Source organism: Rhea pennata, chromosome 22 (assembly GCF_028389875.1).
Source record: "Rhea pennata isolate bPtePen1 chromosome 22, bPtePen1.pri, whole genome shotgun sequence".
NCBI classification, from domain to species: Eukaryota; Metazoa; Chordata; class Aves; order Rheiformes; family Rheidae; genus Rhea; species Rhea pennata.
This window is the reverse complement of record NC_084684.1, coordinates 4,960,802-4,986,643: the sequence shown is the minus strand read 5'-3', so window position 1 is coordinate 4,986,643 and position 25,842 is coordinate 4,960,802. Positions and strand designations below refer to the sequence as shown.

At 43.9% G+C, this 25,842-nt stretch overlaps 1 protein-coding gene across 4 annotated transcripts in view; it reads right to left on the bottom strand.

Moving 5' to 3' along the window:
* SAMD11 (sterile alpha motif domain containing 11) overlaps positions 1-25,842 on the bottom strand; it is a 133,198-nt gene that overhangs the window by 85,601 nt on the left and 21,755 nt on the right. For all 4 annotated transcript variants that reach the window (XM_062593748.1, XM_062593750.1, XM_062593749.1 and 1 more), the window contains exon 3: positions 1,664-1,842. In XM_062593748.1, the coding sequence (XP_062449732.1) occupies positions 1,664-1,842 (179 nt within the window). The remainder of the gene's footprint in view (positions 1-1,663; positions 1,843-25,842) is intronic.

Sequence of the window (25,842 nt, the reverse complement as noted above, 5' to 3'; positions counted from 1 at the left end):
CAAGACTATGCTTAAGTAAGAGACCTTCAGACAAACTGATTGAAAAGTAGTGAAGAGCATAGAAATGATAAGCTGGGGACCATGGGCTAGTAACTATTAAGGGTTTTTTTTCCTCCATTTCCTAATAAAAAGGCAAAGTAATTACAATAATTAAAGATTTAAGATAAGAGTACTTCATATTTTGGGGGCCCAGCATATCAATTAAATATTTATATGTTGTTCTCACTCCTAATGAGAAAATCTAGCACTATAATTTTGCAGAATTAAAAGCATAATTAAAGAGGGCTGGAGAAGGTGGGCAGCTTTCCAGGACTGGTTAGGAGAGTTCCCTCCCCTCTGTGGCTGCTGTGCGCACGGACAGTGCAGACATTCCCCAAACACCTCTTCACTCCCAAGTGAAAAGCCATGAACACAGCCATCGGAGAGCTGCAGCGGTATGCGCAGACTTTACAGGCAAGTTCTACCTGAAGAGCTGACTACTATTTTTGTCTCCCTACTTGCAAGCTAGTATGTTGCTAAACATACTAGCATCTGCTTGAAGGCAAGAGGGAAATAGCTTATCTACTAATAGCTTATCTACATACTAGCAAGAAACACATAAAACATAAGAAAAGCAATTACATGCCTTCAGTTTCCACTCCCCTGTTTTTATAGGGCTTGTCTTAGAATCTGAGTGATTTTATGCATTGGAGAAAGATGACAATCAAGGTGAGTTGCCATGATATGCATGAGAGGCTAAGACACGGCACCTTGAGGTATTTATTCTCCTGTAGCTATAGATCTTATAAACATCATATATCTTCAGAGCAATGAGAAAACACCAAATTTTGCAGGCAAATATTGCAGGCACTGAGACCTTACAATGGGAGTCCAAGTGACAGTTACCAGAATATAACTCAATGCAATCCCTTCCCCTACTCCTATAACCCTGCAGGAGTTCCAGGAAGAATGAATATGGTACTGAGAGAGATGTGCTTAAAATACGTGTAAGTACTGAGGTAATCCCCAACATTTGAGTGAATTTTTGCCTACTGCAACTCCATTATAACTACTTTTACACTACAGAGGCACTCTTAGGGGGGCAAGTCTGGTTTCATTTGTTTTGGAGACATAGCTATGGTATTGAACACTTACAATCAAGAATATATAACAACCACCATTACCGCAACCTCCTTTCAAAACTTTGTTCACCATCATTAAATTATCCAGTTTCTATTACATCAGAATTTGGGGACAAATAAGAGCAAAAGGCAGGACCTTCGACTCATACTCTTCAGTATGTTTTCAACTGGCTGTGTAAAAGGCCCCAAAATAACCACTTGGTCATGTCATTCATTGGCCTCACCAGGCACGAAGATACAGAGCACTGGATAGAGGGTGAAATTAGATTTGCAGTGTGCAAATCTAGATAACCTCTACTGCAAACGCAAGGCCCACGGCACAGGGCTCCATAGAGCACTGCTCACCCTACGAACGAGGGAGTAAGCACAAGAGAGGACCCAGGCACTCTTCTTGAATTACAGTGGGATACTCGCACTTAATTTCTGACCCTGGACGTAACTCTATTCGGCAGTCCGAGCAGTACTGGCCCACAGGGGCTGGTCACCTGCTGCCCAGCATTCTGTCTTTGATCTCCCAAAAGCGCTTCCTGGCAGGAAAGTACCTTCTTTTCATGATACTGATATGGAGATCCTCCTCCTGCTTCACTTCAGGATGTTGACCATTGCCCTTGTCACTCTCTTCGCTGTCATCACTATGTGAGAAAATGGAGGTCAGCTCTTTCTTCGGGATCCTCGTGGGAGGCAGGGGGATGGTCCTCTTCTCCGCGAGACGACCTCGGTTCTGGCACAGGGGTGAATTAGTTGAAAGGGAAAAGGGCACATAGAAAGAAAAGAAAAGAATTTGGTTAGGCAACCCAAATCCAAGACGTTTCTCTCAAATGCCTGCCCCGAGAAGACAATGCTGTTAGTCACTGCAGATTTCAAACAGGTATGTTGGTTGAACAAAATCTATGTTCCCTTTGCAAAAGTCTTTTCAGCAGAGCCATATCTGCATCTAGTTCTTGCAGTTCTAACACTCAAGTCACTCATTTGCAGCTTCTGCCCACCTTCTTACTCCTGGTTTGGGTCTCATCCCCACCAACAGACACCAACTTCTTTCTCTAGGATATATATTACCAAGTGCTCTACATAAACATAGCAGACTAGGTGAAATTCAATCTTTGCAGTATCCCTGTGAAGACCTGACCCAGATAATCTAGAACACTCTTGACTGCAATGGGGAAACTGCCTATGTGAGCCAGTAGCAGGTATATCTCCAGTACCAGCAAACAGTCCAGATCAATTTAAACTTGAATTACTGAGGCTACTTTTTACGGTCCATTCGCACGTTCAGATGAATCTGGCATGTTTCACCTTGTGCAAACTTTCCCTAGGTGGTCCTGGCAGTGTACTTCCTTCAACAATCCGCTTCTGACAAGACATAAATAAACAGGAGAAAACCTCTCAGCAGCAAAAGCTACTTTTTCACCATGTGTGTGTTTGTGTACAGAACCTAGCACAACATGGCCCTGGTCCCAACCTCCAATCTTCTGGAAGTAATGAAAATGTATTGCAGATTACTCTGTCCCTGCACCTTCCATACGTGATCCACAAGACAAAACTGTAGTGTTGTCTGAACTAGAGAGCCTTGCATTTTTTTTCATTTTTAATGTGATAGAACATGTTTCTAGCATGTGGGCTGTTTAACTTAATCTGTGATTGGTGAAGACAGAAAGTCATAATACAAGTATTTGCAGTGGAAGACATACATTAGAAACCCAGAGAAAGAGACTGCTATTTCACTGCCCCACAGGATTTAAAGTTTTAGCGAACAAAAACATGAAACTGGAAAGGGAACTACAGTGAGGGAAAGTGAAGCAGACAGCTTTATGCACCCTTTAGTTTATGCAGCTTTATACAGATACGTACGCATATTTTCTTCAATAGGACAACTCAAAGAAAAGAAACATTTTTAGCAAAGACTGGAAGAAAAAGAAGAAAAGTGTGTGAGACAGCTCAGATAGATGCAGAGTAACATTTAGCTAATAACAATTTCTCTGAAACAGCAGCTCCAATCTCCCAAATAAACCTGGCAACCTGAAAATGCTCTTTGAAAGCCAGTCAGACTCTCTGCGGGGGAGAACTGAGCAATACTAAGTGATAGAAGAACCCATGTTTTTTTTTAATTAAACAAATTAAGAACTTTCCACAAGGACAAAATGAAAACTTCTTGTTTACCTCTATCGATAAATTTCCAGTTGTGGTCATTAAGGGGAGCCCTAATCGTTGTGATAATTAGCTAAATCCATCTGGAAGGCATCACCCCAAGGAGGCACATTAGTTTTCCCATTCTGGTGCATTTCCAAGCTAAGAACACAGCTGCCTGTGAACAGCAGACACCCAGGGAGAGAAGAGCAATGGGCCAAATTGGCCTAAAAATGAGAAAATTCACGTATACAAGGAAAAAGATACTCTCTGAGCAGAACATGTTGTTCAAGAGGTTTCATGCACATTGTCCTTGAGAGATGTGAAGAAGAAAATGCATCCTGGTATGACAGCAACAAGGTGAATGCTTCTACGACTCTGAGTATCTCAAGCACAGAGCTTGGGAAAGCAACAAGGTTTGTACTGAGTCCCAACATCTCAAATCAGATATAAGAGAATAACCTTACTGGGAATATTGCTAGGGATGCTTGGAGACCCACAAGCACAAGAGGAATTTCCACGGCATGAGAAGTCAACTACATCTATGTTACAGACAGTGACTGCTTTCCCTCACAGGTGCTCCCTTCCACACTAGTACAGATCAATTCACATGGTCCTTTGCACAAAGGTTTCTCACTGCCTACAGCCAGGAGAACATGTGATACGAATTGTGTTTCTCACCCCTAAGTACTTTCGCATGCTAGGTGCATTTCCATCCCTGCCCCCTTTCCTGCTCCACTGCATAGACAGAATGTGCACAGAACTCACCCTCTCTCTAAAGCCACCTTGTAACTCTGGCTTGCACAGTGTCAGAAGGAGACTGTGGGGAGAAAGAGGGCTTAAAGAGAAAAGAGCAGTGCTGGGGAGAAGGGAAAAGCAAGGAGGGGGCTGCATTTGCACCGAATTTCCCTCATGCTGAAAAGACAGGAGTTGATGTCAGCATAGCTTTCATCATCCCAAAGCTTCATATATTTTTCTGAAGTTGCAATTTGTCATTACAATTATGGGGGGAGGGGAGCAAGAGTGTACCAATTTCCGCTGCAGAATAATTGCAATTTGCTTTCTGCTGTGACTTCACAGGCTAAAGAGAACGATGTTGATCAGCTAATAAAAATCATTTCATGGCCATTATGGTACCTTCAAGCAGTTACCAGGTCTCAGTGACTGCCCAGGGACTCATCAGCCCTAACAAGAGTGAGAGTGCAACAAAAAGGGAAGCACTAAACCTACAGGAACAGCCCAACATACCAGGAACACAGTGATGGTCTCAGTACAACAGGTTTCCCCTGACCCTCAGAATCCTTATTCATTGCGCTTCTGCAAACCATATCATTTCACTTAAACTGCTGAGCACATTGTGCTGACTCCAGAAAGGATAAAGTCATTATGCTAAAAAGAAAGCACTCTAGTACTGCCAGCTTCACAGATACAGATATACACACACATATAGATGTATGTATTTAGCTCTGTAGCTATCTAAAACACAGACACAGCTTCTTCTCTTACAAACAAATGAAAGAACATGAATGGAAAGGAGAATCTGCATCTGCAGTAAGCTCCAGTCAGAGAGGACCCATATTACTTTTGTTCTGAGCAGGAGCCAAACAGAGACAACACTGGAAACAGTGCCACAGTGGCTCCACTGCCCTTATGAACAACTGCAATCCAACATAGGAATTCATTTTTTAAAGTTGTATTTACTTTGAACTATTTTTGCCACTTGGTTAGGGGCAATTTTTTTCATGTTTCTCCCTTCCTAGAAAATTAAAATAGACCAAACCAATCAATTTTACCTTTTATGTTCATCTATAGTCAGTCTTGAATCAATTGTACTCCTTTAATCTGTTTAGGGACATTCACCAATAGATACACATTACTTTTAAATTAAGCACAAAGGTAGCCAGAAGCCTGGTCCAGAACCTGCAACAATCAATTGTTGTCTTGCCATTGACTTGAAAATGCACTAGCCCAAGCTGAAAATAAAACCCACTCATTTGCGAGAAGCTGTCCACCAAAGAATTAATTCCTATGGCTCTGGCTTTTGCTAAGATCTTTGCCAGTTGTACAGCCAGATTACAGGATAGGGATGAACCTGCACAGGTGAACAGAATATTGAGGTACCTGCTGTTATTCAGGTTCAGATTTATTAAATATCACTTGGCACACAGTACCAGGCAGTAAAATATGCACTTAGCAGAGTAGTCTCATGTGCATGAATATACCAGGAGACTGGTATATATGCAGGGGGTACATTAGGATTTATAGATATTTGATGTAAACCACATCACCTCACATTAAAAAAGCTTGAATTTGTGTGACAGTGTCAGTACAGAGTGATCTCATATATTAATGGGATGTTGATGTTGTGCTGTGAACACTTTAAGAAAACGTGAATACTTTAAAAGAATAACTGTGCTTCCCGCAGTGTGTTGATATTCATTGGGATGTCTGATGCTTGGCAAAACAATCCTATCCATGTTCGTTAAAAGGCTAGATTGGTTTCTACTTACAGCCCCCAAAACCTCAGCACCAAAAGTGCCGAGTACCACCTGCTACATCCACAAACCTGCCAGTGTCCCCAAGGAAGAGCGCTGCACTTCACCCCAAAACCCCCGGTCTCTCCATGTTACTACACTTTCTCCCTATCTGTTCTCACAGCAAAAACAGCTCACATCACAGACATGAGGACAAAACAGAAGTCCTGTCTACGTATGAATTATTCTGAGATAGTTCCTCAGGAGGAATTTTCTCAGATCATCCAAAGACCAAGGCAGACGATTTATCCTGAAGGCAAGTGGAAATAAAGCAGAACGAAGTACCTTTATTTGAGAAAAAAAGAAAGACGGAGGAACATGCCCAAAGAAGAATTATTCAAGAGTAGCAAGTGCACTTTACATGCACAACCAACATTAATTCAAGTCAACTGTCTTGTAGAGACAAGCCAACAAATCAACAGACGACATCAGGGATGATCTGTCTCCATATCCAAGAGCAACACTTAAGTATCAACCAGTTATTTCCAGTGTACGCATATCCTAGCATGCATAATAGTATCCTGTCCTACTCCATATTGCCTCTTCTAAGCATGTCCTTTTAGGAACCCACTCTCCAGTGGGTGGGCCTGACGTGCACCCTGGGCAACGTGGTGCACAGCTTTCAGCGCTGGAGGACAAGCTAACAGTATAACTTAATCAAGAAGAATCTTGATTGAACTAAAAGGCATGTACAAGCATAGCTGAGCCTGAAAGTATTTCACCCTTGCAACTTGCTATTGGAATCATTTGGTCCGACCCTTACAATCCTAAAAGCAAAAGAACTGAAAATCAGTAAAAATATGTGAAGGAAAATATGATTCTTTTAATTCATGAGACTCACCACCACAAGAAATAATTGGTATTTTAAGCATGGTGTGTCCTGACCTGGATCTTGTCAGCTTAACCTCTTTTAATAATCCCCTAGTGATCTATCAGTTATTAATGTAAATTTAAGAGCTCACTGGGGAACTCCCAAAATTAAAAAGCAAGGCATTACATTCACCAGAATTTCTCTTTTCTCAGCCAGTCTGCCTTACAGATACACTGTGATTAACCACCACACACTGTGAAAAGCTACCAACCTCTCAGGAATAGGGAAGTGAGGAAAAGGAGAGAAACTTTCAGCAGTTACAAAAAAAAAAAAAAAAAAAAAAAAAAAAAAAATCCAGTAATCAAGATGGAATTTAACCAAAAACACAGAGCCTTTCAGCATTACTCAGAACCTCTTCCGTGACTGATAGGTTACTACCAAACATGACCCTTGGATACACAGCCACCACGCAGCAGCAGATAGCAGATCAACAGCCACCTACTACCAGAGCACCTGGCATCTTGGGATCCCAGCTCCCCCCACCAAGTAACTCCACACCCTCCGTTTTGGCGTACGTGAAGAAGAGGTAGAAGGCGTGCTTTGTCATTTGTCTTCCTTAAACTGTTAGGCCTGTTTTGGCCAACAGGCCCAAAGGAGCCCTCTCCATAGCCACAGAGACAGCACCTGCTTGTACAGGTGCAGTTACCCCAGTAAAAAGCTGACACAGTAGCAGTGACAAATATGTCCCATAGCTTGGTCCAGCAAAGCCAGGTTGCCTGCCTCCAGCTCCCTGGCCCGGGGGGGGCAAACAGATGGGGGGTATAATGGACAGATTACCCCCCGAGAGCAAGGGGAGCGGATCCACACTAAACACGCATCCTGGACACATCCATCTGAGGGTCAAAGACCAGCCACGCTTCTGCTGCAGAGAGCTCTTGGGCACATGCTGTCCCCTACCCTAAACCTCACCCTCCTGCAACCCCTTTTGTGGCTGAGAGGAGTCAAAGATGTTTGCCTCCAGGACAAACACTGACCCAGCCCAGAGGACATCCCTGCAGAGCGTGCACCCTCCTTCCGCAACCAAAGGATTCCCCGCCGTGGATATAGGGTGGGAGATGGAGAATGGGGTATCATTTTTCCTCACTTTAATTAGTGCAACTAGAAAATAAAATGTTTCTGCAGTTCTCTGAAGCTTCTACAAGGGTGAGTGTTGGGGGAAGAGCAAAACTGTCTCATATATTAGGACTCTCCTTCCTTTTATACATTATTAAAGATTAATTTTGTGGGTAATGATACCAACTAACGAAACACAGCTGGAGTTCGAGTCAATAACCCTTTATTTCCCAAATAGATCTAGCTACCTACCCAGCTGCTCCTGCATCAGCCCAGCCCTCAGTCACTCATCACTTCACACTCCTAGGGTCTTTTGACACCATTAATTGCTTTTATTGCCTGTCTTAGAGTACTGTCTGGGTTAGAGGTGGTTTTGTTTTTAAAAATCACAGGCAGGCATATTTCCTTTCCCCAGGAAATATCAGATGGGTACCAACACACAATTTAAAGTTACAGATTAGCCAAACCTAGAGATGCAACTGAAAGTACAAAACACAAGTGGTAGGTTACCTGAGTGCCGAAAGCCTGGTCATTCTGTCATGAAAGCAAGAGACCAAGATGGAAAGGAAAACAGCCGTGATATTTCTTCCTTTCCAAAGAGCAGGGAAAAATTCCACCCTGTCTGGTTAAGCAAGGTCAGTAAAGTTACAAAATGAAATCTTACTACCCCCACCCATCCATCCCCCTCCTAGCTCTCCCCTGGAGCCACGTTCTCCTAGCCAAGAATACCGAAAACCAAGCTGTTGCATAAGAGCCCTGGGAGAGCTCACAGATGGAATGACGGGCGGAGAGCACAAGACTTGGGGGAGAGAAGGGAAGGGAGGGTTAGGAAAGGTTTCCTGCCCTGGGAGCTACTGCAACAAGGTCAAAACAGCTGAATGCCCTGTTGTGACATTCAAAGTCAGCCAGAAAAGGAAAGATTCCTCGCAGAGAGAGTCCCTAGTGAGCATTTAATTGATCCCAGCAATGGAAAGGCCTCTGCTATGAGCTGCAAGGCAAAATGCTCGATGGAAAAAAAAAAACGAAAGAGAAAAAGAAAAAGCAAAGAAAGCTTTTGCCAGTCCACATTAACTGCCAGCCAAACTCTGGACATCTGATCCCACTGGGAGTTAACCCAAGAAGATGAACAGGTGCAGTCCCTACGGACACTGCTTCTTCAGCATCCAAATCAGTACCAGAGAAATGCACAGAAATGCAAATGCACAAAGAGTTTGCACACTGATAAAAATATCAAAGCTGCCTGCAAGATGATTCACGTGTCCATGATCCAACTCTCCTCAAAAATAGGATAAAAAATGCAAAAGCAACATCATATGCATTCTTTCTGTATACATAGATCTGGGAAATACATGGAGCAGACAGAGAATGCTGGGGGAGGTAAAGCGGAGAGGTTTGTGCATTGCCAATGCTGGGAGCTGAAGAATGTTAAATCTATTCCATATGTGAAGGAAATCCTCAAGTCCAGACAGCATTTTCTCTCTCTTTTTATTGATAATAAAGATATGGAAAAGGAAAGGGGAGGATCTGAGAGCTTGAAATCTCTTTCTTTTTTTCCTTTTCTTTTTCTAACATAAACCTAGTAAAATGGCTTTAATTAGGAAAATTACACTGCAATGGCACCTATACATCTGCTTGTAAGATAAACGACAGAGTTTGCATTTAACTTCAGCTGTGACTAGCATAAAAACCTAAGAAAGGGCCAGTCCTTTTATAAAATAATCCTCCACTCTCCCCTGGGTCTTCATTAGATGTTCTAGGCTCATGGTCTACTAGGCCAACTGTTTCAATAGCAAATCTGGTCCTGCTGCAGCTCTGCTATCCTGTGCTTATGAGCGTCACCATTAAAACTGAGGTTACAGACAGAACAAGCTGTCCATCCTCTCATCTTATCACCTGCTCCAATGTTCAGTAATGAATAAATGAATAAAACAACAGCCAGCATCTTTCCACTGCATCTATTTTTCTTCCTTCATGTCAGCTGCGGTCCAGCTCTTAACCTGATGGCTAATAGGTTTATTATTTATCTGTTTCCAGTGGCACCAGTGCTAAGGTGGAAGTTGTTCCAGCACAGAAGGACAGATGGCCTTTATCCCACAGATGCCCTGTGAGTCATCAGCGAGCCCCAAAGAACACCGGGCGCAGAAGGGAACAGACAGCAACAGTCAGGCAAAAAAATCAAGGCAGCACAGACCACAAAGGCTCTTCCAGCTTTTGACAACTGTGTCACATTCTTTATCTGGGCCACATGACAACTGTTTAGACGTTTCAGTTAGGATTAGAAGCAAGAGGAGGAAGCAATTCTGCATAACCAGACAGGCCTAAGAGCTGTAGCCAGGGGGGCAACAGATTCTGGGAATAACTTTACCCCAGCAGACCCTCTTATGTCTACAACTGATGTTCCTTCATTAACAGCCCTGAGTTGCCATCAACTCTTCATTTACTGGAAAGAGGTTAATTACCTCTATATTCCTTCTTATGGCCCAGTCATAAGCAATTTCTCCATCTTCTGTTCCCCATTTCATAATCTATGAACATGAAGAGGGCCAGGACCCAGACTAGCTTTAATTTTCACCCCTTCTGATGAATAATAAAATGTCAGAAATATTCAAATGAAAAAAGGCATGTGAAAACCTTGATTCTACCTCTGCCTTAACCACAACTTACTGCATGGTCATGGGCAACTCACAACATCTCTCTAAGCCCGTTTTCCTTCCTACGAGACAGGGGAGTCACTCACTCACTCTGATAAAGAGCACTGGCATTTGCAGGCAGAAGGCATTAAATAATGATAAAAACATCCCACTGAGTTTATTCTTCCTCCATTTTCACTCTTCCTAGACCACCATTTTCAGTGCAATATTTACACTGTTTAGTAGCCAAGAAGACAAGTAATCACTAAGCCATCATTCCCAAACAGCCAGAGAATACCCTGCCCGGCAAGTTAGCAGAAAGGGGACACTTTATTCAAAAAGCCACTTTTCAATTTGGAGAAAATACTTCTTTTTACACCATTGTTTATAATAGCCAAAATTCTGTTTTCTTCCTAGAAAGTATTTTCCTCTGTTTATTCAGGCTGTCTTGCTCATACAGATTTGCTCATGAGCACCGAGCTGCTTCATTTGAGGCTTTGGATAGCATTGACTTTGGGAGCTTTTGACTTTTGCCACTATCCCTTTAAAATTATATATAAACAAACAAACAAATGCAATAAAATAGTTAGGAAAAGGAAACTGTGTGTTCTCATAAGGCCTGATAGAGGGCCAATCAGTGATTTCAGTGTTCTGCAATACCTGATTGAGCAAAAGGATCTCCAAGGACACTTACGGCAGACTTGTATGGAGTATCAGAGCAAGTCTCATCTGGTGCAGTTAGAGCTTGCTGCAGGGCAGACCCTGAGGTTCTTCTGTGCACTGAATGTTTTTCCAGATCCTTGCTGCTGCTTCTTTGGAAACTTCTTTGGAAGAGGAGCAGAATGACTGTCTAGACATCACCTGCTGCCCTAACAACTGAATATTTCCTGCTCCACATATGAATGGCTTAGCACAAACCTGAGAGCTGTCACCACTGCATCGATGTACCTGCAAGGGGATCCTGAACTGGGATTCATTTTCTCCAGTTGCCAAGCCTGAGGAGCCTTGGTCTGTAGGAAAAAAAAGTGTGCTCCCTAATGTTGTTAAGGGTTAGGTCAAAAAGAGGAATATTTTGATCATGGAAGCCGGGGACATTTTTGGGAAGACTGTTCAGAGATGACCTAAGGAAGAAAAAGTATTTTTTTCAGCTTTACCTGAGGGAGATCATAAAGGAAAAGGAACAACTGGACTGAGTTTCTACTATTCTGACGCTTCTGACCAATGCTAACAAACAAAAGATAATCGAGACAACTATACTTTCTGAAATCACAAAGATCCTGCTTTTGCAAGAGGAAGACATGAAGCCACGAATCACCTGGAGATAGAAGGAAAGAAGAAGGGAGGTAGCTAAACTGAGAAGACTATTTAATTCCTCATGCATTTCAGCTGAATGTTTAAAGAGAGCTGTTGAAGATTCTGGCAAAGAAACACTGCTCCAAGATGCGACACACTTCTGTGTATAGGCCCTTACAAAAGCAGGAGTAACTTCCACTGAGAGAGATTGATTCGATCTGGTGTTACATTTGTGAATCATTATTGCTGAGATTACAGATCTGACCTCACGATCAGCTTGTAGGTATTTTCAGTCTATCCCACGGAGGACCCCAACTTCGTCAGTTCTTTTTAAACACTTAGGAGTCCCCCAGAGTTCTCTGAATGGCCATTGGTCACGAAGCACAACAGTCTTGAATCCAGAATGACCCAATTTCAACCTTTCCTGTCTGATTTTTGTTGGCAGAACAATCATGCCAGAAAAAGGGGTCCTGCACTGTTAGTGTTTTGACATACATGCCCAAGAAAAAACTGCCAGATGTCTTGTATGCTCTTCCCCCCGCGATGTCTGGAACGGTCTTACATTTCCCAGCCACTCTAGCAGCCTGGTAAAGCTAATCACAGGGAAATTCCACATAATCATTCTTTGGCAAAACATCTCTTGGCAGAGTCTGCATCTTTCCAGGGTGTAAGTCCTGTGTGTTTTACCTGCCTAATAACTGATTTACTGATATATATAATAACTGATTTGGATATAAGTGGGTTTTATTGTTCTCTTCCTCCTACCTGCCCACAACAACAAACTGGGATCACACATGCCTGCGTGTATCCTTTGTCAGCTTCACCAGGCCACAGTGGCCCTTGTGTTGACTTCCAGCAGAACACCTGATATATTGTGGATGTTCATAAGGCAAAAAAATGCTTTGAAATCACCACTTTCATCCTTCACTTCATTCTAGTTTATGCTGCAATGTGTCAATCTCTTCAACCATCTGCCTTTGTCAAAGCAAGTATGTCCCTTCTGGCTCCTTCTCCAGGAAGACTGGCATCCGTTGTTAGTCTCAAACAAGCCAGGATCTGCGAAACCCAGATCCGAGAATAGGTCAGGCTAATCAGTTTCCATCCAGCAATTTAAAGTATTTGCAGTACCGAGATTGCACTAAAATTGTCCTCTGTAGTCTAAGAGGAGAGCTCGCAATGGTCTGAGTTAAAGAACTACCATTACGTCATTACCTTATAAGATCCCATTACCTCATGGCATTTAGATGCCACGGGGCATTTAGACAGAGCCAGGCTGTGACTCCAGCAGGTCTGAGGACTTGCATTACAAAGTCTTTCGGCATGAGAAACCTGTATGTGGGAAGAATTTTAAGATTACTGAGTGTGAGGAATCTTTCTCCTGAGAGTGGTAAAGTACTCCCAAGATACATATCAAAGTGCTCTCCTTGAGACTAACAAGGAACCCAGGAAGGCTAAACATCTGCAGGGCCCCAGAAGGGATGTGCTTTGTGAAATGAGCCTCCTTCAACAACTAGAGCATCTAAATAAATATGAAATCCTCAAGAATTCATCAAGGCAACAAAAAGCTCAGGGTGTAAATACTCACTAGGTGGCACAGTCCTAGGTTGACAATTGTGTTTTGCTGCAGCAGATCTGATGAGGCAAAAGTGTACATGATGAACTACAATTATTCCTCTTCTGACAGCAAATGGGAGAAGCAAAAGTCCAGTATTATTTCATTTCATGAGATGGAGAAACACTTGATACATTGCCTTCCTTCTGCTAAAATAACATTTCAGCAGAAAAGTCAAGTGTTAGTCAATGTGTGTTTTCCTGGAGTCCACTAACAGGACTGCTTGGTCTTTAGAGAGAAACAGATTTACAGCTTCTAACCTAATTATTTTGTCGTTGTTTTTGATGCTCTGGTCTACACTTAGATGTTCTGGACCTGGAGAAGGGATGCTGAGACTTAACTGAAAGTGAGGGAGGACGTTTGTCCTCCAACAGTCTTTATGCAAGGTACCTAACTCTCACTTCTCTTCCCTGTGTCTCCAAGAACATAAGAATAGCCAGCCCCAGTACAAATATCTCACTATCTACTAGAGCTTGGGGAACTATCAAGAGCTACTTTCTCCACCTCTTCTATGAGCTGCTGTGCTGTAGGAAATATTTCCAGACATGTGGTGTGAGAAAAAAGATAAAATGGTCATGTCTCTGACTTTAGACCTCAAACATACTCCAGCTGTATTACATGAGACATAACACTGATGACTAGGTTTCAGTTTTTTCACCACACAGGACTGTAAGCACCAACTGCTTTATACAGTGGCAATCATTTCCAGTATAGACAGTCTATCTAGGCCCATTTTTAGGGTATTTAATCTTTTTTTTTTTTTTTTTGAGAGAGAGAGAGAGAGAGAGAGAAGGGATGTCAAACAGGAAGATTACTCTTAACCACAATTTTCCTGAGCAATCTTAGGCAACTCACTTAACCTCATTGTGCTCAGTTTCCCTGCTAAAAGAGGCCATCACTAACACTTTCTCTCCCTTGTACTTTGTTCTCTATGTTGTTTATATTGTAAACTCTGGAACAGAGAAGGATGTCTCGAGTTAGACACTCTACAGACAGACACCAGGGCTGTCGGTGCTACTATAATGGGAGAAAATATATGTTTAAACTAATAAATGTGTTTTAAAATATATGTTTTAAACCATAAGAAAGTTGCAAAGAAGAGAAGCTGCAGCTCTTCTATCAATAGTAACTACATTATTTTCTGAAGCCCTAAAGAAACAGATGAACAAAATTTGTGAACAGAAGGGAACATTTCCCATTTATTACCTTTGAATGAGTTACAAAGCCTAATGGATAATCTGTTAATAGAGTCAGAGCTATGCTCTTCTGGAAAAGCCAATTGGGATTTCCGGTCTTTGAAGAGAGGTATTCAAGAACAGGAAATCTATCTGTCCTTTGGAGCTACCTGTTTTCAAAAACTCTTGGAAGAAGGCTGAAGAGGAGCCTAGTCTTCGTTTTCTGTGTCTGTCCCATATTAAATAACTTTGTCCATTTCAGATCTGAGTCATTTCAGTTGAAAAGTAAGAAGCAGAGACAACAAGCCAGGCCCTTGGGCAATTTAAGTTAGTATTAATGGAGTAAAAGTCAATCTACACCAACTAAGGATCTGGCCAATTGGTGCTATATCCTAAATAAAGACAAAACTCAGACATTTTTCCCTTTCTTCTTTTCCTTCCTGTTTCTCTACTCTGGTGAAGAAACAAGGAACCAAAAGGCATGGACACTTTCAGATGTTTTTCCTTCCCACACCTCACTACTGTATCTTTTGGGTAAGAGAAAGACAAGTGAACAAAATAACCATCTGTTGTTCCCCTAGGAATTAATGTTTCACTCCACTGTCTCATTACATCAAGCCCAAGAGAACACAGCCTTTTCCATGGAGGCTGAAGCAATTCAATAACAGGAGGTTCAACTGGAGTTTTTACTTTTACGCTGCTCTGGAAATACATGCTTAAAGCATTTCTTTGAGATCCTTGAGATTTACAAGTGTGGCTTACAGCCTACTCAGCCAAAAGGAGACAGATCCAGGCTTTGTTCAACAGCGTCTTAAAAGAATCCGGACCAGGCACTATCACTTTTCAATGGATACGGCACAATTTGTGCCTCAAGTCCTGTTTTGACCTATTTTTTTTCTTTTTTGACAGTCTTCACTGTCATGAGGAGCAATTTTCACAGAAATCAAACGCAATATGAAATACTTCCCCCTCCAAAATGCGTGTTATCACTATAGCCGAAAACAGAACAGACTTTATTTAAAGAGCTCAGTGTGCTTTACAAAGTTCAATATTATCTTCACTTGGTGGGGTAGACAGACCCAGATTTGTTGAGACTCAGTGAATACTGAGACTGGTTCCTCTCTTTCTTTAGTTGTACACATGGAAGATGGGTTTACTGTTGTTGAAGTTATTGAGAGCTGGAAGTATGTGCTTGGGAAAATCAGGCCCAAGAGCATCTTAAAAGCTGGACTTCAAAAACATGGAAATGCCCTAAAATCAGTGATTACTTTCAAAACATAAGCTACCAGGGGCATCAGTGGAAGAATGAAGGTAGGAAGCCCCAGACTGTCAATCCCCAACTCCAGCCACACTCACCTTGAACATCTGGGTGCTAGACTGACCCAAGAGACACTTCTTGTCCATCCCCACAGGTGGACCACAGGTATCCTGGGCAGAATGAGACAGAAACTAGCTAGACTCTTACCTTTTAGTAAAATTGGCTTCCCAGTAGTTTCCCTTAAAACTGAAGCAGCCAAACTGATGAGAGCAGAGAAACAACAGCTGCTTCACACAGCAGAGACAGAGTAACCAGAGAAGCTTTGCATTGCATCTGAGTATTCCCCAGGGAGGCTTGTGCCAAAAATCAACCACAGCTGCCTCTGTGACAGGACCACCCGGCAGCACAGCACCAGCCTCCCTGGATGGTGGACACCAAGAACCAAGAACTCGAGCCTTCTGTTAACACTTGCACAAATACCATTCAGACTGGTAAAGACGTAAAACGACCCACACAGAGTAGCAGTTAAGCCTGATCCCAGCACTGATGCGCAGATGAGAAAGATCTGAGGAGACTGCTACCACTTACTGAGTGGGTAACAGCCAGGTCTGCCCACAAAATTTCCTCAGAACCACCCAGCCCTCCTGACAGCCAAGCTTATTTTGAAAAACCAAAGCAAAGAAGAAAACTCCAAATATTCAATAAAGCATTGCTTTCAAGTTTGCAAAAAATGGCTGGCACTTAAACAGACATCACACACTCAAACTATCTACACTGAAACAAAATAAAGAAAGGTGCCGTCAGTCACAGACGTGGAATGACTGGCGGAGTTTGTCCAAGCAGAATGTATTCCACAGTGCCACCCAATGCTTTGAGAGGACTCTTCTTTTGCAAATCAAGAACTCTGATACCTGCTGTATACGAGAGAGGAGACGCAGTAGCCCTTGAGCCCTTTCCCCATCACAGAGAGCCAAAAGCAAGTGAAAGCTGAGCAAATAAGAAGCCTGTCATCTCCTACGGTGACGCTGCGTTATGCAATCCTTCTTCTTTGGAAAGCACAAAGCATTTTATAAGCTTTTGTTGTTTAGGGACCTTTAACACTTTAACAAAGAAGGCAGGGGAGGAGGTGCGGGCCCATTTCGCAGTGGTGCAAAGTGAGATTGAGAGAGGCACGCTGATGGAGAGTAAGTCCTATAGGGAGGCTGTGGCAGGGCCAGGAGCGTTCTGTTGCCCTTCCAAAGCCAAAGGGACAATATATTCACATCAGTGTGGAACAGAAGCGCTGTGGATCCTTTTCAACTGTCACAGGAACACGAGCAATGCCTTCCACTGCTATGATCCTAAATGCATTCTTTAAAGAAAGAGAAAGACAGATGAAGATGCCCCTCTCCCTCCCTCCCAATTTCATTGCCCTCATACATACACACACACACAGAGCCTCCACTTACAGAAGCACAACGGATCTGGTTCTGATAATCAGAAGAAACTCTGACCGTTTCCTTAGCTTTTTAAACTTAACCTGTGTCAACATGCACCTGCGACAAAGAGCAGTGCAGTCACAGAGCGCCCAGCACCAGGCTGGGGTGTCATTGCTCAAAACGAACAGTTCTGTACTGGAGGCTGCAAACGGCATTGGCCGCTGACAGGAAACTCCCCAAGCCTCTGCAAAGTTATCTCAGGGTGATCACCTGAGTCTACTCAGTCTGTGCATACAAATGACTTTCCCTAGATTTGCTGGGCGGATGATAAAAAGGGGTACAGCAGAGAAGGATCCCACGTCTGCTACTCTCCTGCTCCCGTCACCAGATCACACACTCTCCCAGTCCCACCGCAGGGCTCCGCTTCCCAGTTTGTCAACCCCTTCTTCACAAGAGAGCATCCTTCTCACTATCACTCACTGCGTGGTGACACTGTTACCTTTTTTCCACCAACTCTGCAATATAAAATCGAGAAAGAGATTACTTCCCCTTCTCTTCCTCTCACTAGCACCTTCTCTTCAGCTGGCTGCACAGTAAAGGTATTTCTTTCCTGCGTTTTCATTTTCCTGCTTTGTCTTCCTTCTCCACATCCCTCCCACTCTCAGACTGCCACAGACAACCTATGAAAACCACTGCTTCCATCTCTGCTCCATGATTCGCCTGCCACACCTGGGGGATTTCCCAGCAAATTATATTACTTTATTTGGTCAATTGGCCTACAAATTGATTTTCCTGTACAAATAATGAACATTTATGGTTATTTTCCCCATAGACTGCTTTATTTTCCATGTAACAAAGACTGATTTCCTGTAGCTTTTGAGACCTGAGCATACGATCTGCAGTTATTGTGACCCCTCATTGATGGATGGCAGGGACTGGAAGCACAGCAGGGGGGTTGGGGTTTTTCCCCTTATGCTCTAATGGTATTACAGACCTGCCCATGGCACTCTGAGATGTCAGCTAGAAGTAAACACTGGTACCAGACCAGGCAATTCTATAGAATGTTTAAAATGGAAATAAACTCTATTGTTTTAAAAGAGTACCAAAGTGATCAAAGCCACGTTGATACATGCTGTATATTCCCCGCTTTTGAAATGTCCATCAGCAGGACACCTCCCAGCAATGGAAAGGTTCCCTCCAGCCCTCCCGAATGGATTTGCAGTGAAGGCTGAGCTCTGCCACAAGCCGGGCAAGCAGCTGAATCTCTGCCTCCGTTCCCTATCTACTTTGTAATCTGAGACCCAGATCTGGGTCTGGCTGCGTTTCTGCAGTAGGTGTAACATTTATCAGCCTGCATGCCCTGCTGAGCGCCACGATGAATAGATCCCTCACCAGCGAGCGGGATCTCCTGGAGTCACTACACTTAGCACACACACTCCTCACCCCCAGGAACATCTGAATCAGAGCAGATCCCGTTCTGTACCAGAGACAAACATACACCCTTTCTTCCCCACGCGAATGGAGCCCTGTAGAGCAGGCTGCACAACGTCTAGGGCAGGACTCTTACAGCAAGACTTATGTCAACGTTGGCACCTGACGCAGACAGTTGGATTGCGCACGGTATCACCAGTGGCCCCTGAATGCAGTTTGGGGGTTGGCCAGCCAAAAGAGCCATAAGCTGAAGTAACGATGAGACCAGAGGGAACGAACAGTCACTCCTCCAAGCAGGGATGGTAGGAAGCAGCGAGCAATGGCAGGGATCGGAGATCCTTTCTCTGCTCACCTCTATGTTCAGGCATCCAAAGCATTTGAAATGGCAGCCCATGCTCATTAAAACAATCATGGACATGCCACAGGGACATTTTTCTTTAATCTTAATTACATTATTGTGGAGAGAAAGGGGGGAGGAGTCAGCAAGAAGGATTTCCAGAAAATTGACTGGGATTGACAAGGCCTGGCATGATTTGTGGGCAGGGACTAGAAGTATTGTTCCGCACTTGTCTCTCCAGAGATGTAGAGACGGAGCAATAGCTCTACAATACATTTCATTTCCACTAATGAGAAAATGACTTTTGAGACAGAGCCTCGAGCAAGTTTTGAAGGTCACTCCCACAGGTGTGGAAATGAATTGGACTAGATCAAGGTCCAAACATAAGTTATTCTACTTAGACCACAATGGATTATTTGTGTGCGTGGGGGGTTAACAGCCTCAGGGCTGCGGTGTGTGTGTATGTTTAATTTAATACATCTTGATGGCTGAGGCTGCTGGGGACAAAGGCCTCTCAGCCCTAACACTGGGAAGAAGCAAAGGTAGAGAGGTTTCTTATGCGAATCTGAGAGTGAGGGTGGGCACAGAAGAGAAAGCCAATTACCCAGAGTAAGTCCAAGCTGCCTGCAATTCCCCGCACTCAGTCCTCCAGGGGTGGATTTGGCCCATGAAATCTGACTTCAAATCCAATAAAAAATTAACTGATTTTGAACAACTACTAGACATGCCTCCTTAGAGTTTTAATACGTGCTCTTCAGCTGCAGCACAGAGTAGAATTAATGAAAGGAAAGAGAGGCTGCAAGTATCAAGCATGAGGCAAAAACATGCCAAATTCCTGCTTAGCTTCTTCTACCCAAGGGATTCGCTCCCTCCCTCTTGGCCCTTGCTAAGGATGACATGCCCTCAGACCCCTAAAATGGTGCGTGGTTAAAGGCACCAGAAAGAGATATGTCATGATTGGGGATGACAAAGAGCTTTCACATAAGCTATTTAAGGCAAAGACGCATCTTTGGGTCTGTGGTATGGACTGTATGGATTTCACAGTAACTGCTAGATGGCAGTCACCAGAACACATCTGAAAGTCCACTTGGACTGAGAGGTCAGTGATACAAGATCAGGTTGTTCTCTTACACCATTTCCACTCAGAAATCTCATTACATGTGTCAATCAACTGTGCCAGGAGAGAGGCAAACTGTCTCAGTGACAGTACAGTCACTGAGTGCTCCAGTTCCAGCTCTGGTGCTTTTTATAAAAAATTAGGGTGTCAGATAGATGACTCTTCTTGTGTTGCCACAAAAGCTCTGACAGTGACAACAGAGAGGAACCATAAAGTGGTTTTGCAAAGCGCAGTCCATGGTATCACAATGTGAAACCCCACCCTTTTCATTCAATAGGCAAGAGAGGCAGACATGGAAGTCTAACCGCACCATAACAGTGATAGTAACGACTCCCCATAGCCTTTCAGTTCAAGGCCTGCAGCTTTCCCAGAAAGGGCGTGCAGTTCTTCATGTCTGTGAAGCATTTTTCTATCATCTCATAGGCAAGGGAGAAAAAGAGAAAGGAAGGTTGAGCAACTTGCTCATGCTCACACAGGTGGATGATCCCAGACTGGAACAGAAAGCTCCTGTCCCCAGATCTGATGCTTCCAGCATTCAGTAATCAGTGCATCTCTGGAAGAAAAAAGCTTACTGAGAATTACATGTGAGTAACTGAGGTAAGATCCAGTACTGATGCTTGCAGTCTGTGAAGAATTGTGTGCAACATGCTGTGCCTGTACCTCTGTCACAAACTTATCCAGGTTACCTGATTGCCTCCTACACGTGTTATGCAAACACTGGAGAGAGAGCTCATCATTCACTTTGGCTGTACTGCACTTACACCACGGGTTCCTGTTAGACTGCGTGTACTAACAAAACCAAAGGATAAACCAAAACTACTCACAGAAACTTGCTATTAGTTGGCTCAGCACATTAGGCGCAGGTGGGGAATAAGGTGGGGAATAAATGACCAACAGGTACAATGGCTTTCCAATGAGTACTGACTGGCAGTGGGGAGTGTTGGGAGTTGTATGTTTTGAAGATAAACACAAAGAGAATAAAAAACCCAAACCCAAGAGAGGTAAGTAATTCATCAAAAGAAGAAAAACAAGAAGCTGCACAGAAAAAAAAAGAAATACCAAAAGGGAGAGCTTTCTGAGTAGGGGGAAAAACTTCAGCTCTCACGGGAGTGAGAAACAGAATCAAAATTAAATGGAACAAAAAGGGGGATTTTTGTTGTTGTTCTTAAAGGTGAAACATTTTGCCTGCATGCTCGTGTCTCCCCTCTTAGGCATTTAAGCATTTCCCCGGGGTAGGAAACTTTCCAAACGCTCCCCCTCTCAGCTAGGCTGCCGGCGGAGTGGGGGTGGTCTCATGTGGCCTCCGGAAACCCTTCAGCCAGGGACCGAGACTCCAAGCCAGCCGCACGAAGAAGCCAACCCGCCCGCAGAGCCCACACGGACTCTCACGGACGTCTAGTAGTTTCTTTCACCCAGAGGCACCAAATCAGAAAACCATCTAATATACATAAAGCAGTGTCACTATAACTTGCCCATAACTACTTGCAGGTTTTTCATGTTTTCTTCAGTGTTTTTTTAAAAAAAGACTTTTGCTCCATAAAAAGCCTCGACTCAGAAGCTTGCTGACGGCAGCTTATTCTAACTGACATCCATTTTTTTTAAGCACAGGATCAGTTGTAAAAACCTGAAACAAAAAACTACACAGTGTTTAAACGTGTATGCTTTTGCTTTCCCTTTCAGGAGCACACCACTCCAGGCTGCGACTGCTTCCCATCATGTGAGTGACACTTAGTTGTGCTCGGAAAGTACCTGGATGGGAGATTTTTGTAGATATTCAGCTTACTGAAGGAGGGGAAATTTGTGACTCAATAGGTGGCACTCTTCCTTTTTGAATAAATATATTTGGATATACTTTGCCGTCAGAGGTGCTGGAGAGCAAATTTAAGGTCCCGACTTCTTATTATTTACTAGCTGATTTTCTAGGATTGTTAAAATCCCAGCCAAATACAAGCTTTACCAATTACACTCCGCCAAGCCTAATTCCCCCCCGCGCCCCGCAGTTCCAAGAAGATGCAGAGTTCTCCTCTGCAGTCGCGTGATCCTCTTGTGCACTGTTATGCAGCTCTGTTTTACTGGAGAAGTAACTGAACTTGAGAAAACAAAGTCCATAAAAGTAAAAGCGAAATCCCACCCCGAGCATGTTTCCGTCGCGTCTTCCTCCCGCAGAAATCACCAGCTCCAGTTCACAGCTTTGGTATTTTCTGCAGATACCCAGGGACATCGTCCCAAAGGGCTGCAAGAAACGGTGCATGCACCTCCTCCGAAGGGTGCCAGGACGGCTGCTGCGGAGAGGAGCTGTCTGAGGGCTGCCTGTCTGCAGTCATGGGGAAGTCTATCTATAGGCGTTTCTCCTCTCATTAGCCAAATTCAGAAAAGGGACGTGATGTTTTGTGCCCCAGAGCGACAGAGGGCTTGTTTTATACCTCTTTAGGGGCCCTCCACAGGGAATTAGTCACAGGGGTGAGTAATATCTATGATTTGACAAAGCCTAGGAGAGTGAGTAGTCGCTTGACAGGTTAACAGGAATATGGAGTAGCTGCTATATATAGGTGCCATTAGCACGCACATGCCTTCACACATCTCTACAGGCAAACCTATGCTGCCATATATCCAGAAGGCATGGGAGGGGGAGCAGTTAAAAGCCAGTACCTTCCCCCTGTTTTCCAGGGAGGGTGTAAGGAATGAGGGGAGTCTCTTCTCCCTGTCTCGTAATGCTGGACTCAGCTCATCCCCACTCAAGTTCAAAGCCATTTAAATCATCAAAGCAGAGTTGACTTTTGCCCTCCATGATCAGGACTTCCAGAGGAGGCATTTTACTCTGCAGAAAAACAAAGATATGGACTATATCTTGCTCTGTGTTCTTCTCTTATGTGGACCCTGCCCCAGGGAATAGCTCTGGCAATGTGAAAAAAATGAAAAGTTTAGCTGCTGGTTTCCAATTGTTTCCAACTTGCTAAATCTTAAAAATCTTCAGAAAAGGACTGAACTCTTGTAGACTAAACTTAATTCTGCTGAGAACCATGTTGCTTTCTATGATTGCTTCCCACAGACACTCAGAGTCCATGCGCCAGCTGGGACCAACAGACGAAGGATGAAAACTGCTATTCTAGTCCATGACACTGACTCTCAACAGTAAGACCCTGAGCTCAGAGGAGAGCGGTAAGTGGCTAACTTGCAGATCTGGAATGGCGCTGCTACTGCTGCTACTGCTGCTGTGTTCTCCTCATCTCGACAGATCAGGAAGGACACAGTGAAGTAAGGAGCATCCAAGGCTCCACTACCGCCAGCTCCATGTGACGCCTGCAGTGGTACTGAACGTGTCCCACAGCAGCACAGCACAGTGCCATCACTCAGACACATGCTGCAGCCGGCACAATGACATGAGCTGGACCTGCTGTATTTGTTACAGAAGGCAGAGACACACCAAGCATTAACTCACGCTCTGCTTCTCTTTACTCTCAGCACCCCTTTCCCTAAAGTCCATCGAAAACCATCTCCCCTGCACCCTACCAGACTCCTGTTCTTTCAGCTGTGTAAAAAGAGAAGCAAACCAAGCGGCAGCTACCGCCCCCAGTTGTTTGACTGCCTGGCCCAGGGGCCTTTCACCTCCCCAGAAGGAGCCCCAGGACTCAGCCAGAGTTAGATGAGTCACCTTGCCTGTCTGGGTCTCTCCCAGGGTAGTGTGTGGGGGTGGAAGGGCTGGGGCTCATTGCAGGAATTTCCACTCCCCCTTTCCTCACCCCACCCCGCTACAAGAAACCAGGGGAGAAGATAGCAAACAGCAGTGCTCGCCAAGGAAAAGGAGAGAAGCAAAGGGTGCAGAGATGAAGGGAAAAGAAAATGAGCAGGGATGCAACGTATCTACTGTGCTGGGATCCATACTGGCACAGGGATCCCTAATGCAAACACAGCTCAACAGCACAGTCTTCGAGGGGAAGCCCCCACCTCAGGTGAGGAATGTTATCTTTTTCTGATGGATTAAAAGCATTTCTCTGGATTTCCCTCTCTCAGTCACAAAACAAAAGTAGAATACAAATGCTAAAGTACAGCACAACATCCCCTGAACTCTACGATGCGGCCTGTGCACAGGTGAAAAAACAAACAAAATCCAGCACAAACCTGTTGCTAGAAGGAGAAACCAACAGCTAAAATAAGAGCCAATCAAGTGAAGGCCAAAATCCTACATCCATTGGTTTTAGAGATGAAGAATCAGGTCTAAGACAGCTTTCAAGATCTGAATGCTCTATTAAAATTAATAAGGATCAGATGGGCAAATCAATGCAGACATTTCCAAAGGCTCAGCTGAATAGGCTCTGCGCTATATTCGGGCAGATGAGCCACTTCCAAACAAAACCAAAAGCAATACTAGGTGCCATGCACTCTAGCGGGCAGAAGTCTTAACTTTGTTTAGACACTGGACACCAGTTGGAACTCTAAAAGAATCCCCTCTGAAATCACACTTAAAGTTAGGAGGGTAAAAGAAAGAGAGGGATGGTATAAAAAGACCAAAGCTAAATGAATAATAATTCTGGATTTTTCTGCAAAAAATGCAAATTTGCTATTTAGATGGAAAGAATGTCTGATTCCCTGGGAGGCCACTCATTGCTCACTGCCTCCTGCAGCCTCTGAAATGCTCTTTACTGAGTCCAGGGGATCAGCTGGAAGAGGGATAAGGGAAGAAGATTAGAAGAGCTCCACCTTCACAAGAGGGGGGAACCACACAAGGGTGCCTTATATTCAGGGAAGATCTGATATGCTGGCACTGCTGGTGCTAGCTCACTGACCTTAGAATAACTAGTCAAGCAGTGAATATGCTTTTTAAAACATGAACCTGTAACATCAGCACTTGAGCAGTTGCCTCTCACCTGCTATCTCCTCCTCAGATTCACCCTCTAGTTATTTTAAATGCTTATCTCCCCTCACCTGCCAATTTAAGGTTGGAGTATAGATTAATTTTTCTTGAAAATAAAGTTATCTGCTGTCTTATTTTCTTAAAAGTAAAGTTATCTGCAAAGCACACCAAGTCCAGAGTTCGCTAATGTCCTGTCCTGTCCAACGGGCTGCTGTCCTTTCATCTGCAAGCAAAATAGTGCATTGGTGGCTGGGAAATAAGACAAGGAGATAGAAGGCATGAAGAGCCCTAGCTATCTGTGCTGCTACAAATCAAGCATCCAGGCCTATGCACAGGAAGAAGGGGCAACACATAACTTGCCTGCCAGCTGATCATATTTTGTAATTCTGGGTTGGGAGCTTTACTGTAACTGCTTCTGAGCTGCACAGGGCCCAGGAGCTTAGACTAGCCACTTCTGGTCCAGGGAGTTTCACCTAAAGGCAACATTTTACTAATTAAGTTTTTGCAATACTGAAATGTTTTGCAAAACCTGTCCTAATAGTCCAAGAAAAAAAAAAGTAATTGATTGCCTTCTTGTTCTTGGAGGTTTGCATCTGTTGAGCCTGCTCTGTGTACTGACACACAGAAAACAAGACAAGCAGGTGGAGGAGGTGGGCACAGTGACAGGCTGGGGCCCTTGAAAAATTGGATCTCTCTCCTGTGGTTTGGTTTCTTTTTTCTCCATCTGCGTAGCTCTCCTCTTTGCTGTACATCCCAGGATTCTCCAGGACCTACACAAAACACTGTCTCCTAGCTCATCTCCAGCTGATCTTGTCCAGTCAAACACAGAACGCTCCCTATCTAATTCTGGCTGAAACCCAAATGTCTCATTAGTTTTCAGATGTCTCCAAGTCTCTACAAATTGTCCCCCATCTCTCTTGCCCATTAGCTCATCTAGTGGCTTCTTTCTTCAGTATTGCCAGGCATGGGCCCTTTTCAGTCCGTTACACACACGCACATCATCTTTACTGCTGTAG